The sequence below is a fragment of the Galleria mellonella genome, unplaced genomic scaffold, assembly GCF_026898425.1.
Source record: "Galleria mellonella isolate WM207_F2 unplaced genomic scaffold, CSIRO_AGI_GalMel_v1 utg158, whole genome shotgun sequence".
NCBI classification, from domain to species: Eukaryota; Metazoa; Arthropoda; class Insecta; order Lepidoptera; family Pyralidae; genus Galleria; species Galleria mellonella.
The window spans coordinates 2,476,324-2,494,416 of record NW_026442003.1 but is presented as its reverse complement, the minus strand read 5'-3'; the positions used below and the strand labels follow the sequence as shown (position 1 = coordinate 2,494,416).

Below are 18,093 nucleotides of genomic sequence, written 5' to 3'. Positions count from 1 at the left end.
AAGCAATAAACATAATATAAAAGTACGAGAAAATTTAATACAAGAACAAATACAGAAAAGCAACAATTGTTTTAAATGAATGTCAACTTACCAGCCAGTAGTTTATAGTTCTATGAAAATAAACCAATAGGTATATAAATATCTAACAAGAAAGCTACTTTATTTGTCACTTGACAATCGGCTATGATGTTTAGTTCTTAATAAATTTCTCACTTCATGACCGTTTATGGTGATTCAAGTGACGCTTTGCTGTCAGCTGTAGCAATGAGTGACATTTATGGAGTATTACTTTATCTGCTTTCTTTTAGTTTTTGACTCTTTGTATATATTTTTTTTGTATTTATTTGTAAACAAGAAATAAGCTTTTATCATTTAGACAACTGTTTTATATTTTCTATAAAATTTAGTTTTAAAGTGATAGTAGAGTAAAAAAAAAAAATGGAATTAAATATAATGGAAGGTAAATTCTAAAATCAAAATTATCATTTATAGAATTTTTAGTACCTATTCAAGTGAATTTGATTGCGCCTTGTAGTTTTTATAAATAAATATAAAAGACATATAAAATGTGTAAAAAATATTTCTTCTTTTATGAAATCGGTTAAAAAGAAAAAATATTTGACATGACATGCTGCAGGTAACATGGGGCAGACATCGGATCTCCCCGTGTTTGTAGACGTCCAGGGCTCGGAGCAGTATCCAGGGACGGAATCCCTCCCCCTACTTGATTCCACACAGACACCAGTCACTGAGAACAATGCCGAAAAGGTGGAAGAGGAGCAGTAAGTTACAAAAATAACAAAACTAGTCTTTATCCATGATTTTGTCTACATAACCGGTATATAGAAATATTTTTCAATCAATATATACCGGTTATGCATATCTTTATGATAAATAGAGTCTGTTTTATTTATTATGAAGATATTTAGGAAAAATTTCTTTTTATTTTTTTATACAACTTAGAATGGCAAACAAGCTGACGGCCCACCTGATGGAAAGTGGTAACCGTCACCTATAGACATGAACAGTACCATGGACATAACAGAGTATACTGTTTCACCCATGATACCCGAAACACAGCCATGCAAACACAACTGCTTCACGGTTGAAACACGATTGTGACAGAGATACCCAAGCAATCGACTTTTGTACAAAGTCTCCCTCTGGTAAAATTGCATGGCTGTGTTTCGGTTTGAAGGGTGGGATATGGCAGTGAATTTACAGGGTACAGAGGAATAACACCTGAGTCCTCAGAAATGGCAATGCTTGGGGGGTATCATGGGCGAAATAGTATACTCTGTTATGTCCATGGTACTGCTCATGTCAATAGGTGACGATTACCACTTTCCATCAGGTGGGCCGTCAGCTTGTTTGCCATTCTAAGTTGCAAAAAAAAATAGATAACTTTTGAAATTCATCGATACAAAAACAGTGACCAAAATTTAGTTCATCTTGTTTGAATTTGTTAACAGAGATCGTAAGGCATTCAGTATGAATGATGCTGAGAATGGTGGAGTACAACGCGCAACTGATCGGATCCGATGCCCGGAATGCTTGAGGTCAGTAGCTCTATCTTCACGCCAAGTTCTTTCCAGATGGACAGAGGAACTCCACTTTCATTTTATTGTTTGACAGTACAATTAGACTCTTCAAAAAGGCTATATTAAGGTTTCCTCAGGGTCAGCAATATGCACGTGACAACCCGTGTGTTGCAGGCGTCCATAGGCTACAGTGGCTGTTTACCATTAGGCTGTATGCTTGCTTACCAGTATGTGGTATAAAAAATAAGTTTGTGCAAACAATGAATTTTCATACGCAGTGATATTTTACTGATTATAGTTGATAAGAATTATTTTTAAATGATTTGTAAATGTATTTTATTTTTTAATGTAATAACTACTTTTAACTTGTAATTAGACGGATTTTCTTAAAATATGTACCAGTAGCTAATGTTATGTGTGTGCTGTAAGTGATATAAATATATATATATATATATATATATATATATATATATATATATATATATATATATATATATATATATATATATATATATCTAACTGTGGTTACCAATCCACTTATCAAACGTGGTAACTACAGGCAACCTGGTAACACCACCAACAGGGAGAGGTCTATGTTGAGCAGTGGACAGTTAATGTTTGCTGGGGGGAAACAGATTGTTAGTGATGGAGACTGAGAATCCCATTGCTAGCAATATACCCAACCAGGTCGACCTCCTCGCGGTGTCCCCTGGAAACTATCATGGTTAACTCCTGATGAATTCATCATGATGGGCTAACTGGCCTGTTTTCATTCTCATCTATCACCCTTCACTGGTGCTCCGCCAGCGTATCCCGTTAGCGCAGGCGGGGTTACCGTACCATTTTCACCCATAAAAAAAAAAGTTAATGTTTGCTATGACGTTGCTGATGATGACTCTATTCCATCAGATACACAGCGGACAACGAGGAGAAGATGATGCGCCACATAAGGAAGGTGCACCGCGGCGAGAACCCGTTCCAGTGCTACATGTGCGACTACTCCACGTACAACAAGGCGGTGTTCGAGGAACACGTCCGCATACACCAGGGTATTTTTTTTTAATGGGTGATAATGGAATGGTAACCCCACCCGCGCTATCGGTATACACCGGCGGGGCACCAGTGAGGGATGATAGGTGAGGATGAAGCAAGTCAGTTAGCCCATCGTGACAAATTCAACAAGTATTGTTCACGATGGTTTCCAGGGGGAACCACGTGGAGGTCGACCTGATAGGGTATATTGCTAACAATAGGGGGTGTCAATCTCCATTCCTAGCAATCCCTTTCCCCCCGACACCAGGGTATTGTGTTTTTTAATGTTTTAATAGGTGATAAAGGACCGTCATAATCACCATATTAGCCTATTACTGTTCACTGTTAAACGTAGGTCTCTCTTTTGGGGGTTTTGCCAATAGTTGCTACGCTTGCCAGGCGACTTGGCAACCCGCAGTTTTTTTTTATAGCATGATAATGGAATGGTAACCTCGCCTGCACTATCGGTATACGTTGACGGGGCACCAGTGAGGGGTGATAGGCGAGGATGAAAGCGGGTTAGCCCATCGTGATGAATTCTACTAGAATTAACCATGATGGTTTCCAGGGGAGCGTGGAGATCGACCTGATAAGGTGTATTGCTAGCAATGGGTCGATTAAACCCCATTACTAATAATCCCTTTCCCCCCAACCTTCCATATTAGACATCAATCGCCGTCTGCCATTTTGTGTATGTTTTGCACGCGTTTTTCTAAAAGATACATCTTGAGGCAAATGATTGGATTGTTTAATATAGAATATTCTCATTCCAGTGTGGTTCCAGCATAGAACAGACCGTCCCTTCCTCTCCCGTGGGTGTCTTAACCACTTAATACGAGGGTTTTTCTGTAAAACGAGGTCAACTGGCGCACTGGCGCACGCACTAAATTCGAACGAGCTTACAGTAAATATACACTAAGCTCTATGAAATACAAACGGGCGAGAAGGTATCGCTCCAGGTGAAAATATAAACCTAATATTTATAAGTGGCGAGAGGTACTCGAGATAGCGCAAATCGGTACACATTTGATGCGCGAGAGGGTCTCGTTCGAGATGTTTAATTGGTTAAGAGGCGATTAAGGGACGGCGAGGGATTGGCAGCAGCGTTAAAACATCATCGAAGCCTGCAGTGGACAGTTAAAGGCTGATTCGTATGTATATGTACGGTACACTGTCAACAATATATTTTGCAGGCATAAAACCATTCAAATGCACCTACTGTCCATACCGGAGCGCGTCCAAGAAGAACACCAAGAAGCACGAGCAGCGCCATCGACCCGACAACCCGTTGAAATGCGCCCAGTGCCCCTTCATAGCTCGCCACCACCGCTCCCTGGTCTGCCACAGGGAGAAGCTGAACCATGGCAACAAGTGTACTGAGTGCTCGTACATAGGGAAGGACGAGAAGGATCTGGAAGATCACGCCAGCTTGCACAATGGTGACAGTTTGTTTATCTGCAATCAATGCGATACTAGGTGAGTTTAAAATAGTTTAGTTTAATGTACCAACTTCAAAACTGCGGTTGTTAACCCGTTTGCCAAACATGGCAACTACGGGTAAAATTCTCATTATTGGCAGTGGACAGTTATCGACTAATATGAATGTATGATGATGAATTGACTCCAAAACGAAGGTAGTTTTCAATTCGATTGTATTTTTTTAAGTTTTATTATATCAACCATTGACTGTCCACTGCTGGACATAAGCCTACCCCATAAGGGGTACTCTTTCCCGTGGATGTCGTAAGGGGCGGTTAAGGAGGGCGAATCATGGGCAGCAGCGTCCCTCTTAAAACATCTAACCAAAGCCTAACTGCTATTGCCAATCCGCCTGCCAAGCATAGTCAAATTTATGGCAAACCCCCCATTAAGGAGATTTATGTTCAGCAGTGTTATTGATATATGGTTCAGGCTGATATGATGATGATGATGATGATAATGATGATAATATATTGTCATCAGGTATAAAGCATGCCAGCAAAATCGATTAAAGAGGAACTAGTTTTAATTCAACTTTCAAGTTTTGACCTGAACAAACTAACAATTCGTTTTATGATACTTAGAATAATAAACGAGCTGACGGCCCACCTGATGGGAAATGGTAACCATCGCCTATAGATAAGAACAGCTCTATGGAAATCATAGAGCACACTGTGATGCCCATGATACCACTAATGAGTTGTCATTCCTGAGGATAAGCGTGTTATTTCTCTATACGCTGTAATTTTACTGTCGTATCCCTACCCTTCAAACCGAAACACAGCTATGCGAGCACACCTATTTCATGGTAGAAACTCGAGGGACCTGATCATAGGTGAGCAAATTTTTGCAAAGTTGCACAGGATGGTTGTTGCGGCCTTTTTATACGGTTTTCTCGTTGGCAACTAAGACGTGTTACAGACAAAACTAAGGGCCTTTGACGAAACAAATAACTAAGACGAGACCGATGAAAAAAAGACGGACGTAATTTTAAAATTAGAAATTTGCCTTTTTAGGTCAAATTTTGACTCTAGACACACTGACCTTCGATCTTTCAAGCGGTCTTTCGATAATAGTTTTTGTCCCAATAAGATAAAATTGACCCAATAGTTGGCGTAGGGGACAAAACGACATTTGCGGATCAGCTACTAGGACCTAGTCCTTCTACACATAAATTTATTATTTCCTCCGTCTCCCCAGGTATCCCAATCAAAAGGCGCTACAAACACACAAGCGTCACAGAGCGAAGTGCAAGGAATGTAAAGCCCAACTGTGCACAAAGTACCGTCTGAAGAGACATATGCTGCTCGAACATGACATGAACCTGCAGGAAAGCAAGGAGCCAACATTTGTATGTAGTATTTGCAAATGGGCGGGTAATTCCAAAGCCAGGATCCTGTTGCATCTAATCCACCATCCTAAACAAACTGTCGACGAGTCTATTGTTGATGTTAGTATATTGAGGAAGTTGGGGATCATGCAATGAACTGGTTAAATTGGTTCAGTGTTAAATTATATTAAAATTAAGAGCAAAAGATTAAGGGGCAAACTGAGGAATAACTACATGGGGCAGATAAAGGAAACACTCGGTGTCATATCGTGTAGCAAGGTCAAATATATGGCTTGGGACAGAACTGGCTGGAAAAAAACCATGAATTACTTGCACCGTCAAGAGGAAACTCTTAAATGAAAAGAGAAGTCCAAGAATACTACCCTGAGATACACCTACATCGACATTATTTGTCAAATGACTGGAATCAATTCATTATTCCGCCTCAGACTTTCCTTAGCTGCAAATTTGGGGATGGATACATTGTCCAAAGCATTGGATAGATTCAGAGCAATATAAGATTATCTGGATTTGTGATAAAGCAGTTGTGAGTACTTCCGAAGCCAAGATCCTAATGCATCTTATCCATTATCCGAAGCACACACGAATGAAGTCGCCGAGAAAAACTAGTTTTACCTATATATGTGTATATATTTAACATATATATCTTCGTTCGATAGCACTACGCGTGCTGCATTAGCTTTTAAACTTTGTTTTAAGAATTTACATGTAAATAAAGTATAATTTTAATAAAGCCACTGTTTTTTTTTTTATTTATTTAAATGGTTTTATCGCAATTGTAAATTGTCTTAGTGTCATGTTTATTTTTTATATGCAGCGCCATCTATCTATAATACGATTGTTTATCTCTAGAGGGCGTTATACAGAGAATTTTATATTGTATTAAGGCAGCTTAATAGTAACACTAAAATAGACAAATTTTTAAATTCATTTAATGTAGATTTTTGAAAATAATTTAAAAAAAACAATTTATTTCATATTTTTTGTTATACAAATCTATGGGGGAAAGCAAAGTATCTCAGACTTTAATTTGCGATAGTTTCTTTTTAATTGGCGATAGCTCTAATGGTGTCCATTATACCACGAACAAACAAGAATGTAATGTAATATAAAATTGACTCTCTTTTCCGCGTTAAGCCACTCATTTGGGCCGTTGTGCGTATGAGTCGTGGCTACTACAGCCAACCTAGCTCCGCCCAGAAGCGCAGAAGCTTCCTGGTTTCTTCACAGGCCTCACGGAGTGATCTCACCGTTCCGAGGATTTCTAAACGTTGATGGGCCACAGCCTCACATTCCAGGATTACGTGAGCAGCCGTTTGTTCGGCGTCGAAACAGCTTCGACATAGAGGGCTGTCTGTGACTGCTATTGTGTATGTTTGTTGTTTTAAGGCTTTTCCTGGCTATTAAAAATGGGATATTAAAAAGGAAAGGTAAGGTTTTATTTGGTATTAATGTAAGTTACAGTGATGTTATATATTATCCATACTTATAATAAATCTGTAGAGAGGTCAATTCTGTACATGAAATATATTTCCAAAATAACTATCAGCGGGTGATTAGTGATCCATACTGATGCCAAAAATGCAATCAGTAACATTTTTGTCTATCTGTCTGTATGTTCGTTATAGAAACAAAAATTACTCGACGGATTCTAACGAAACTTGGTACAATTATTCTTCATACTCCTGGGCAGGTTATAGTATACTTTTCATCACGCTACGATCAATAGGAGCAGAGCAGTGAAGGGAAATGTTGGGGAAACAGGAGAAGTTACTCCATTTTTAAGCTTCCGTCGCGTGTGCAGCCTTAATGGGCACTTTTTAAAATGTAAAAACGTCCACCCGTGCGATGCCGGGACGGGCCGCTAGTGAGAAATAAAGGAAATGAAATGAAATAAATAGAAATGATTCCTTTGTCTGATATATGTTATAAAAATAACATAATATCGCTGAATATGCATAGACAGACGATAAAACTGTAAACAAGGAAACAAAATAAAATAACGGAGGACTTTTAAAAATGGAACGAACATAAAAAATTAAAAAAAAACACAACACAAGTTTTTAATATATTTTTATTTTTCCGTTAAATAGGAAAGGCAAAAGACTTGTCTATACAGCTATTATGTTTATGTTTCTACCCGTATCCAGGCATTCTTTCTTGGGGTTCCATGATGTGTGAGTACCGTTGGTCTCCGGCCAGCCAACCGTAGTGGCCCATAGATGACGCCACCTCCGAGAACCGAGCGAATTGAAGGTACCTGTCAACATTTATTTTTTAGTGTATCCAGCAAACTGTTTGCCCCGTACCGCCATCTACCGGGTCAGTTTTTAACCGACTTCAGAAAAGGGAGACTTTCACCAGAGGAAGACTTTGTAAAAAAGTCATACTCATTCGTGTTTCTACCGTGAAGCAGTTGTGTTTGCATGGCTGTGTTTCGGTTTGAAGGGTGGGATATGGCGTGAATTTACAGGGTACAGAGTAATAACACCTGAGTCCTCAGGAATGGCAACGCATGGGCGGTATCATGGGCGAAACAGTATACTCTGTTATGTCCACGGTACTGCTCATGTTTATAGGCGACGGTTACCACTTTCCATCAGGTGGGCCGTCAGCTTGTTTGACATTCTAAGTCGTATAAAAAAAAAGTGAGGTGAGCTCATTTCGGTTGTAATGTTTATAACCTCGTAACTTCGCCATTTATAAACCGATTTGGAAAATATTTCTTTCTATCTGAAAGGACCACTTTCGGAGTGGTCTCATAGAAATTTTATCAAAATCGGCACAGTAGTTTAGTTTTTACTTTAAAATAACTGGTTTAGCTACAATTGAAGTCAATTGTTTTATTAAATAGAATTTAATTTAAAAATTTACGTTTTTTTTTTATTTTAAATTACCATACTTAGGTCCCGTGGGTGTCGTGAGAGGCGACTAGGGGAACTTAAAGCTCGTCCTCGGGAAGGGCAGCAGCGTCCCTTGTAAAATATCACCAAAGGCTAGCTGTGGCTGGCAACCCGCATGCCAAGCGTGATAACTACTGGGAAACCCCTTCCTTTATGGGGGAGGCTTATCTATTTAACTCTTTATTGCACCATAAATAAAAATATACAATGACAAGTGAACAATTCAAATGAAATACAGTAACATAAATACAGATTGAAATATACACATAAAGGTACAAGAGGCGGTGTTATCGCTAGGGCGATCTCTTACAGACAAGCTTTAGTTAAAGGAGAACAGATAGAAGTGGGCAGGTGGCGCGAGAGTGGATTAATAATTTTTCGTGCATAAAATACAAAAACATGTAATGCACAAAAATATCAAATATATAAAATGGTGGACAGTTAAGGGTTGTTATATAGAACCAGTGATACAGACTTCCCCAAGATAACAGCTAGTTCAGGGTTTGTCTCCTACTGGTATACTAGTCATTCATCTATCTATTTATTCTATATAAGTATTGCTATGGCACACTCACAAACGAAAATTATATTTAGCTTTGTGTATTTTTTTGCCATTTATGTTATCTCGCTTTTCTTTTTGTGTATGTATGTTGTAATTTGTGTGCTGTAAGTAATGCAAATAAATCTATCTATCTATTCTATACTTATAATAAATCTGTAGAGAGGTCAATTCTGTACATGAAATATATTTCCAAAATAACTATCAGGCGGTAATTATTTGATATTTGCGGGTAGGCGCAGTAAGAAGTGGTTGTAAATTTTACGTGCTCCCAAAATTTTGTTAAATAAAATAGAAAAAATATACATGTGTTAAAATTAAACTAATCTGCACTTGGTTGGCTCATAACACACTTTTTCACAAACTTTCACAAAACTTACGTCACCATGGATACTACAGCAGAGCAGCTTATGAAGAGCATTAACGATCTGGCCTCTATGTTCAAGGGTAGGATGGAGGAGTATGAGAAAGGGTGCCAGCAGCCAGGATCAGTTTCTTCGGGAACTACAGTGAAAACTTTAGCTGCAGATTACGCATCATTTAAAGGTTTTATATGGAAGTCATTGGGAATGATCAAGTCGCAGGTTGAACTACTTTTGTTGGGCTTGGATAGATTGGAGACTCATTCACGTAGGAAAGTCTTGCTCTTCCATGGAATCAAGGAGGAGGATGATGAGAATACCCGTAATAAGCTTTTAACACTCTTATCAGATCGCATGAAGTTGAGTGGTGTGAATTCCGAAGCTATAGAAACCTGTCATAGATTGGGTCTCAAGAAGGAGACAGCCCGACCTATTCTCGTCCGATTTTCTTCAGTGCACCTCCGATCTACAGTATGGAAGGCAAAAACCACATTGAAAGGTTCCAAAGCAAGCGTATCGGAATTCCTAACTAAACTACGGCAAGAAGTCTTCGTCGCAGCTCGAAATCACTTTGGGATGAAGAAGTGCTGGTCTTCAGACGGTATTGTAGTGATCCTTCTTCCTAATAAAAATCGTAGGAAAATTGCTTCAATGGCTGAGTTACAGCATATGATCTCTCTGTATCCCAAAACCCCGCGGCTGATTCTGTATAACTCTTTTGCTAAACTCTGTACAATTTTACATCCTTACATAAAATACTTTTTTTTTAAACATTGTGTGAGGTACTTTTTAGAATGTAAAAAAAAAAAAAACATTAGAAAAACTGTGGGTACTGCATTTCTTTGGTAGTATCTTTGTAAGCGTAATAACACTGAAAATGTTATTTATTTATCACATTCGCAATTCCTTTCTCACTTTAATAATTTGCTTGAGGTTAGTTACAAATTTTATATGATATAAAAAATATTGTAAACCGTTTTTTTGTTTGTAATGTTACTCGTCTGAACTGCCAATTGTCAGTGGCTATCAAATATAGTGTTGCGTTTCGTTATTGCTATTCTGGATTGCGTACCCACTATTTTCAATTTATGCTGTAAATTTTCATATATACTATATTTATTTCGTATATGCTGTAAATGTAATACGTTTCTTTCTTTTTTAATATCTTTTTTTTTGTGTGATTTTTTTTTTGTAGTAAGTATGAACTTGACTCGTTGCGTCAACCTATGCAGTAATTAAGCAATTTTTTTTTTTTATTTATTATTGCAGATATATTTAGTAAAATAATATATATTTACTAATATTTATTTATTAATATATTGTTGTTTTTATACATTTAGCAAGTATTTATGAATATACATGACGATTACTTTTCTTGTTCTTCCTCTGATGATTTTGATACTGTATCTAGTCATGACTCTTCGTTATGTGATAGTGACCCTCTTGAAAATAAATTGCGTATTGCCTTTAATGACCATTCCAAATTCCTTTCCCTAGTGCATATTAACGCTCAGAGTATTATAGCTCATTACACTGATATTCTCACATCCTTCAGCGCTGGCATAGTTGATTGTATACTTGTATCCGAAACATGGCTAAAACCCTCACTACCATCTGTCAGTTGTGCCATTCCGGGATACAAATTCTTTCGCAATGATCGGACACCTACAGGTGGAGGTGGAGTAGGGATCTACCTTCGCAATCACATTGCTGCGAATGTGGTTTGCGCATCTCAGTCAGAATATAGTGGTTCTCTCGAATACTTGTTTCTTTCTTTGGAAATTCACCATAAAAAGATCTTACTTGGTGTTTTGTATTGTCCTTCCAACATGATTGATTACTTTGACACCTTAGAGCATCTACTAGAAAATTTAGTGACTCAGTATGATCATGTCATTCTTATGGGAGATTTAAATACCTGCTTGTTGAGGGATGACAACAGAGCGAGTAAACTTAAGAGATTAACTACTGCGCTAAATCTTCAAATACTGACATTGCCAAATCCGACACATTATTTCCCTAACAGTAACCCTTCCTTTATTGATCTCATGATTGTTTCTGATCCCTATATGGCCATTTATCATGGGCAAATGTGCTCTCCTTTCTCTTTTCACGATCTAGTATATCTTTCTTATAGGGTACGCCCTCCTAAGACTAAAGGCAAGGTTCGTCTGCTTCGTGACTTTCAGCATATGGATTTGAGTCGTTTGAGAGAGGATGTGAGACGCATGGATTGGTCGAGTTTGCTCTCGGCTGATAGCGTAGACATGATGGTAGAGATCTTAAATCTGGAATTACTGAAACTGTATGATGCTCATGCTCCAGTTCGTCCTGTTCGTATTAGGCATGCACCGGCTCCGTGGCTATCCCCAGTAATTAGAAGAACTATGGCTAAGCGGGATAGAGCTAAGGCCCGGTATAAGCACGATAAATCTCAGGTTAATTTCGGAGCTTATAAGAAACTACGTAACATCTGCAACAGAATGTGTAGGGATGCCAAACGTCGCTATATCCATTCTACCATTCAAAACCTTTCCCAGCCACAAGTCTGGAAATTTCTGCAATCTTTAGGCATAGGCAAATCCTCTAATCAATCTCTTAACAACTTGGACCTTAATGGTTTGAATACTCACTTTTCCACTCCTCCCTCTTCTTTAAGTAATTCTGTTAAGGTCAACTCTCTTTTATATCTTTCTAATGCCGAAGTGCCTGATTGCTCTCCTTTTACTTTCCGTATGGTGTCCACAGACGCTGTCAGAAAGATTATCTGTTCCATATCTACCAAAGCCATTGGCAGTGACAACTTAAGCCTCGATATGATTCTGCCTGTGTTGGATGAGATATTGCCCGTAATTACACACATTATAAATTACTCGCTGAAATGCAATGTTTTCCCAATACAGTGGAAAAAGGCTTTTATTATTCCAATTCCCAAAACTCCGAATCCGACCAGCTTCTCCCAATTCCGCCCCATATCCATTCTCCCCATTCTCTCTAAGGTCCTTGAATCAGTAGTTCACAATCAATTACATCAGTATCTCACGGTCAATCACCTGTTATGCCCTTTCCAATCAGGTTTCCGTCCTTCCCATAGCACTACTGGAGCACTACTTAATATCACTGAGGACATTCGGCGAGCCATGGAGGACACCAATCTCACAGCTATTGTTCTTCTTGACTTTACTAGTGCCTTTAACTCAGTAGATTTTGACATTTTGCTTGCCGTGCTCCGAGCAATAAACGTATCCTCTTCTGCTATTGAATGGTTTTCTTCCTATCTTTTCGGTCGCCGGCAGTGTGTAAGAGCCAATGATGCTTCATCGGATTGGTCTTCGCTCACTGCCGGTGTACCTCAAGGTGGCGTGCTTTCTCCTTTACTTTTTTCAATTTTTATAAACAATATCTCTCGTTATATTAATTCTCCCTACCATCTGTATGCGGATGATCTACAACTCTACAGACACTTCGCATTGCCTGGATTGTCTGATGCCATTGCTGCCTTAAATACTGATTTATGTGCAATACAATCGTGGGCTGATACATTTGGACTTCTCATAAATCCTATTAAATCACAAGCCATCATTATTGGCAGCAGCAGGATGAGATGCAAGTTGAATTGGTCCGAGATACCGGCACTTTATTATGATGGAGTTCCAGTGGCTTATGCCGAGAAAGTTAAGAACCTTGGTCTCATAATGGACGGCACTTTGTCTTGGGCATGTCATATAAATGAACTCAGCAAACGCATGTACTTTTCATTTCACTCTCTCAAGCGACTCCAATACTTTCTCCCGGTAAACACAAAAATTATGCTCGCACAATCTCTACTACTCCCAATACTTGACTATGCCGACGTCTGTTTTTTGGATGTGACTGAGGAGCTTCTAAACAAGCTGGAACGTTTACAAAACCTAGCTATTAGGTTCATCTTTGGTCTTCGTAAATACGATCACGTGTCTGCCTTTCGCAACCAGTTAAAGTGGCTCCCTATCCGACTTCGACGTGATATGCACATCCTTTCTTTCCTTTATAACATACTCAATAACCCCAATTCTCCATCGTACCTCCGCTCCCGGTTTAAATTATTACCACCACCAGTCCGTCCTAAACGCTCCTGTCAACTGCAATCCAGGATGCTTGAACTTCCTGTGTGTAGGACACACTTTATGGGCAACTCTTTCTCGTATCGAGCTGTCCAGTTATGGAACAAACTCCCTTCCCACATACAAGAGAGTCCCTCTATTACCTCTTTCAAGAAGAGGTTAAAATCACATTTTCTTTCCCTTGAGTAATATATTTTTTTTTTTTGTATTTTTCTAATTGAACTCTCAAATCTTAAAATCATTAAACGAAATTTCTAATGTATGTAGTATATTAATTTATTTTAACATATACTATATAAGTAGGTAGGTATTGTATATATTTATAGTGTATGTATTTATGTAATATTTTATTATATATTTTAATATTTTATTTAACTGTATATTTGTTTATGTATTAATAGTTGTAGCACTTCAGCTGTCCGCTAACGAAATGCTTTCTTACTGTACTGGGTTGACTGGAAGAGATCTCTGTCAGAGATAAGTCCACCCTTGCTCACAACATTTATAAATAGATTATTTTATATGTAACTTACAAGTGCAATAAAGAATATATATATTAGTGATCGATACTGATGCCAAAAATGCAATCAGTAAAATTTTTGTGTCTGTCGGTATGTTCGTTATAGAAACAAAAACTACTCGACGTATTTTAACGAAACTTGGTACAATTATTCTTCATACTCCCGGGCAGGTTATAGTATACTTTTCATCACGCTACGATCAATAGGAGCAGAGCAGTGAAGGGAAATGTTGGGAAAACAGGAGAAGTTACTCCATTTTTTAAGCTTCCGTCGCGTGTGCAGCCTTAATGGCCACTTTTTAAAATGTAAAAATGTCCACCCGTGCGACGCCGGGGCGGGCCGCTAGTTATAAATATGTTGTTACCGCGAGGAGCCGCAGTATGACCATCCGAGTGGGGAACTGTTAACCATCTCAGCATCTTCGTCGGGCGGCGGAGAAAAATCTGCAAAATACCAAGCCAAAAATCAAAATGCCCGGTAGTTCTCCATTTATATATATAGATAGACAGATAGATAGATAAATAATTTATTTGCTTTACTTACAGTACACTGATTGAGAAAAAGATACATGTACAAAAAAAAAAAAACAAAAAATGCATAACATTAGTAACAATTTTTTCCCTTCATGCGTGTGCCATAGTAACACAAAATGGTCACAACTCAGTTTATTGCTTTGCCCTCAAAAGAGCAAAACACTGATATTCTGTTGTGAACAAGAGTGAGCCGCGATTTCCACTAAAAAAAAAATAATAAAAAATATATATATATATATATAGATATTGTAAGCAATATACCCTATCAGGTCGAACTCCACGTGGTCCCCCCTGGAAACCATCGTGTTAAACTCCAGGTGTATTCACGCTGGACTAACTGGCCTGTCTTTTCATCCTCACCTACCACCCCTCACTGGTGCCCCGTCAGCGTATACTGATAGCGCAGACGGGGTTACCATTCCATTATCATCCATTAAAAAAAGACCTGCATTTTCATCCTGACCTACCACCTCTCACTGGTGCCCCGCCAACGTATACCGATAGCGCAGGCGGGTTTTTTTTTGATGTGTGAAAGTGGTATGGTAACCCCGCCTGCGCTAACGGGATACGCTGGCGGAGCACCAGTGAAGGGTGATAGATGAGAATGAAAACAGGCCAGTTAGCCCATCATGATGAATTCATCAGGAATTAACCATGATAGTTTCCAGGGGGAACCGCGAGGTGGTCGACCTGGTTGGGTATATTGCTAGCAATGGGATTCTTAGTCTCCATTACTGACGATCCCTTTCCCCCCTGCGCAGGCGGGGTTACCATTTTATTATTCTCCATTAAAATACCATAGATATGTTAATTACCTTCCCAATTCTTGCAATAATACACATCTCCGTAGCAATGGTTCATGAATGTGAAGAATTTGAAATATTTCCCAAAGCCGCGGTTCACGCTTAGACATATTGGCGAGTAGGTGTCCGGGCAGGTCAGTGGACAGATGTGGTGGTCATACGCCGTGTCAATCTCATATATAGTGGTTGGCTTTGCCGTCTGATTTCCCGCTCTGGTATATGCTTTTGTGTTTGTATTATTTGCTGGAAAAGTAAGGTAATTGTTTTTTTTTGATGGGTGAAAATGGTATGGTAATCCCGCCTGCGCTAACGGTATACGCTGGCGGAGCACCAGTGAAGGGTGATAGATGAGAATGAAAACAGGCCAGTTAGTCCATCACGGTGAATTCAATTAGAATTAGCCACGATGGTTTCCAGGGGGAACCGCGTGGAGGTCGGTTCTATTTGCACCCATAAAAAAAAACCGCAGTCAGGCTTTGGAGATGTTTTAAGAGGTACGCTGCTGCTAATCCCTTGCGCCCCCTTAGTCGTCTCTTAGGACACCCACGGGAAAAGAAGGGGCGGCCTATTCTATGCCGGGACCACGCGCGGTGATTTATTTATTGACTTTTATTTAAACATAATAGATTGGTGAAGGGATTGTTATACAAAATAGCGATTCCAATACTATCAATAGGTCAAGTCAATATACAACTTAGAATGGCAAACAAGCTGACGGCCCACCTGATGGAAAGTGGTAACCGTCGCCTATACACATGAGCAGTACCATGGACATAACAGAGTATACTGTTTCGCCCATGATACCCCCCATGCGTTGCCATTCCTCAGGACTCAGGTGTTATTCCTCTGCACCCAGTAAATTCACGCCATATTTTAAAATAACCTATCACAAGATGCATAAAAAACAGTATAAGTATTGTTGAACCTGTTAACGTGTTATGTCCCTTTTGTATTACATTTCTACGTGAATTCAAGTACTCCTTACAGGTTCCGCTTCTTACAATAAAATATTCTGCAAAAATAAAAAATATATCGGGTTAGCCGGAGGAGATCTCTGTCACAGATAACTCCACCCATGCTCACGATATTTATAATGTAATTTACATGTGCAATAAAGAATTTTTTTTTTTTTATACAACTTAGAATGGCAAACAAGCTGACGGTCCACCTGGTGGAAAGTGGTAACCGTCGCCTATACACATGAGCAGTACCATGGACATAACAGAGTATACTGTCTCGCTTATGATACCCTCCATGCGTTGCCATTCCTGAGGACTCAGGTGTTATTCCTCTGTACCCAGTAAATTCACGCCATATCCCACCCTTCAAACCGAAACACAGCCATACAAACACAGCTGCTTCACGGTTGAAACACGAATGGGACAGAGGTACCCAAGCAATCGACTTTTGTACAAAGTCTCCCTCTGGTAATAATATAATATGGTAATAATATAATAATAATATAATAATAAAATATGGAATATATGTATAAATAAATAAAATATATAAAAAAATTTAATAATTTATTCATTCTAATATTATTACTAGCGTCCCGTCCCGGCTTCGCACGGGTGGACATTTTTACAACATTTTAAAAAGTGGTTACTGTGACATAACGATAATAGTTGGACATATAGTGTCGAGGAGTTGCAAATTCAGATACAACCCGCTCGCATACTTTCAACATAAACTGTGTCGAATATATAATCTAGTAATGTCAAATTTGTCATTGACAAATAATTGACATGTCAAACATTTTTTTAAACACTAGCCTGTCATGAATTGGGAAAAATGACAACTGACGGTGCATCTTGCGTCCTCTTTTTACTAATTATGTTTGTGTAAGAAGAAAGGAGACGACCATATGATTTACAGTTTTTATTTTATCATTCCTTGTTCTAAGGGCGTGCCATGTTAACGTTGACAATCTATACCGCATTGTAGAGGACGGTAAGGGTAGGAGCTTCACAGTTTTAATAGCATATTGGCGGCAAATATGCCACTTCATAATTTAGAAAATATGACTCAAATTATCTTTAATTACCAAACAGTCAACAAAAACCACAAATCTCGATTCTAACGCCATCTAGTATTTCCTGTCCAATTTTGTTTAGAGCAAACGTCTGAAAATCAGTCGAGCGGTTTCGGAGATTTTTTTTAATGGGTGATAATGGAATTATAGCCTCGCCAGTGTTAACGGTATACGCTGGCGGGGCACCAGTGAGGGATGATAGGTGAGAATGAAGCAGGTCAGTTAGCATATTGTGACGAATTCCTCTAGAATTAACCACGATGGTTTCCAGTCGACCTGATAGGGTGGTAATGCTGGCAATGGGCCAGTTAGACTCCATTACTAACAATCCCTTTCCCCCTCGGTTTCGCAGATTAGCGTGTACGAACCTAATGACATGGGATTTTTATATATTGCAATTTAAACGTACCATTACCAGCATTTTCGCATATATTGCTCATAAATAAATAGCAAGAGTTCTTAAAATCCTTATATTTTGAAACTTCATTAACTTTTTTCATTGCACATATATATGTATCGTTCTTTTTGCATATAACATTCTGTCTACTGCATATCTCGTTTAAATATTTTACATGTAACTCTTTCAATGTGTCATTTTTTGGTATTTCCACATAAATGCTTGTGCTGCAAGATTTTGTTATTAAAAAAAAAAATAAACCACAAACAATGTAAACAGGTGACATTGTTTCGGTGTTTTTAATTATGATTTATTAATGAAGCCATGTCTTATTGCCTGTATAATTCACAATTTTATTGCTACTCATTAAAAAAAATAATTACAGCTTATAAAATGGCGTACATTATAAAATAAAAAATAATTATAGGTTATAAAATGGCTAATTATTTACGAGTGAAATTGGATACGGAGGTATAG

The 18,093-nt window shown here is 38.5% G+C and overlaps 2 protein-coding genes across 2 annotated transcripts; one reads left to right on the top strand and one right to left on the bottom strand.

Annotated features, from left to right (window-relative positions):
- Positions 1 to 283: 283 nt before the first annotated feature.
- Positions 284 to 6,159, top strand: LOC113519526 (zinc finger protein 845-like). The gene is made up of 6 exons (XM_052892379.1): positions 284 to 460; positions 638 to 782; positions 1,473 to 1,559; positions 2,451 to 2,590; positions 3,767 to 4,049; positions 5,253 to 6,159. The coding sequence occupies exons 1-6, from the start codon at positions 439 to 441 to the stop codon at positions 5,536 to 5,538; spliced, it is 963 nt and encodes a 320-aa protein (XP_052748339.1). The 5' UTR covers positions 284 to 438; the 3' UTR covers positions 5,539 to 6,159.
- A 1,302-nt stretch (positions 6,160 to 7,461) lies between these two features.
- On the bottom strand, positions 7,462 to 17,949 carry LOC113510348 (uncharacterized). Its single transcript, XM_052892377.1, has 5 exons — positions 17,629 to 17,949; positions 16,113 to 16,199; positions 15,200 to 15,430; positions 14,216 to 14,294; positions 7,462 to 7,663 (listed from the first exon to the last, which is right to left on the bottom strand). The coding sequence occupies exons 1-5, from the start codon at positions 17,900 to 17,902 to the stop codon at positions 7,540 to 7,542; spliced, it is 795 nt and encodes a 264-aa protein (XP_052748337.1). The 5' UTR covers positions 17,903 to 17,949; the 3' UTR covers positions 7,462 to 7,539.
- Between the last annotated feature and the right edge of the window lie 144 nt (positions 17,950 to 18,093).

Coding starts and splice junctions, on each gene's coding strand:
- LOC113519526 (XM_052892379.1), top strand. CDS start 439: ATGGAATTAAATATAATGGAAG. Junction 1,560..2,450: donor CGATGCCCGGAATGCTTGAG/GTCAGTAGCTCT, acceptor CTATTCCATCAG/ATACACAGCGGACAACGAGG. Junction 4,050..5,252: donor TGCAATCAATGCGATACTAG/GTGAGTTTAAAA, acceptor CCGTCTCCCCAG/GTATCCCAATCAAAAGGCGC.
- LOC113510348 (XM_052892377.1), bottom strand. CDS start 17,902: ATGTCACCTGTTTACATTGTTTGTGGTTTATTTTTTTTTTTAATAACA. Junction 16,200..17,628: donor ATGCGAAAATGCTGGTAATG/GTACGTTTAAAT, acceptor TTATTTTTGCAG/AATATTTTATTGTAAGAAGC. Junction 14,295..15,199: donor TTATTGCAAGAATTGGGAAG/GTAATTAACATA, acceptor GGTATTTTGCAG/ATTTTTCTCCGCCGCCCGAC.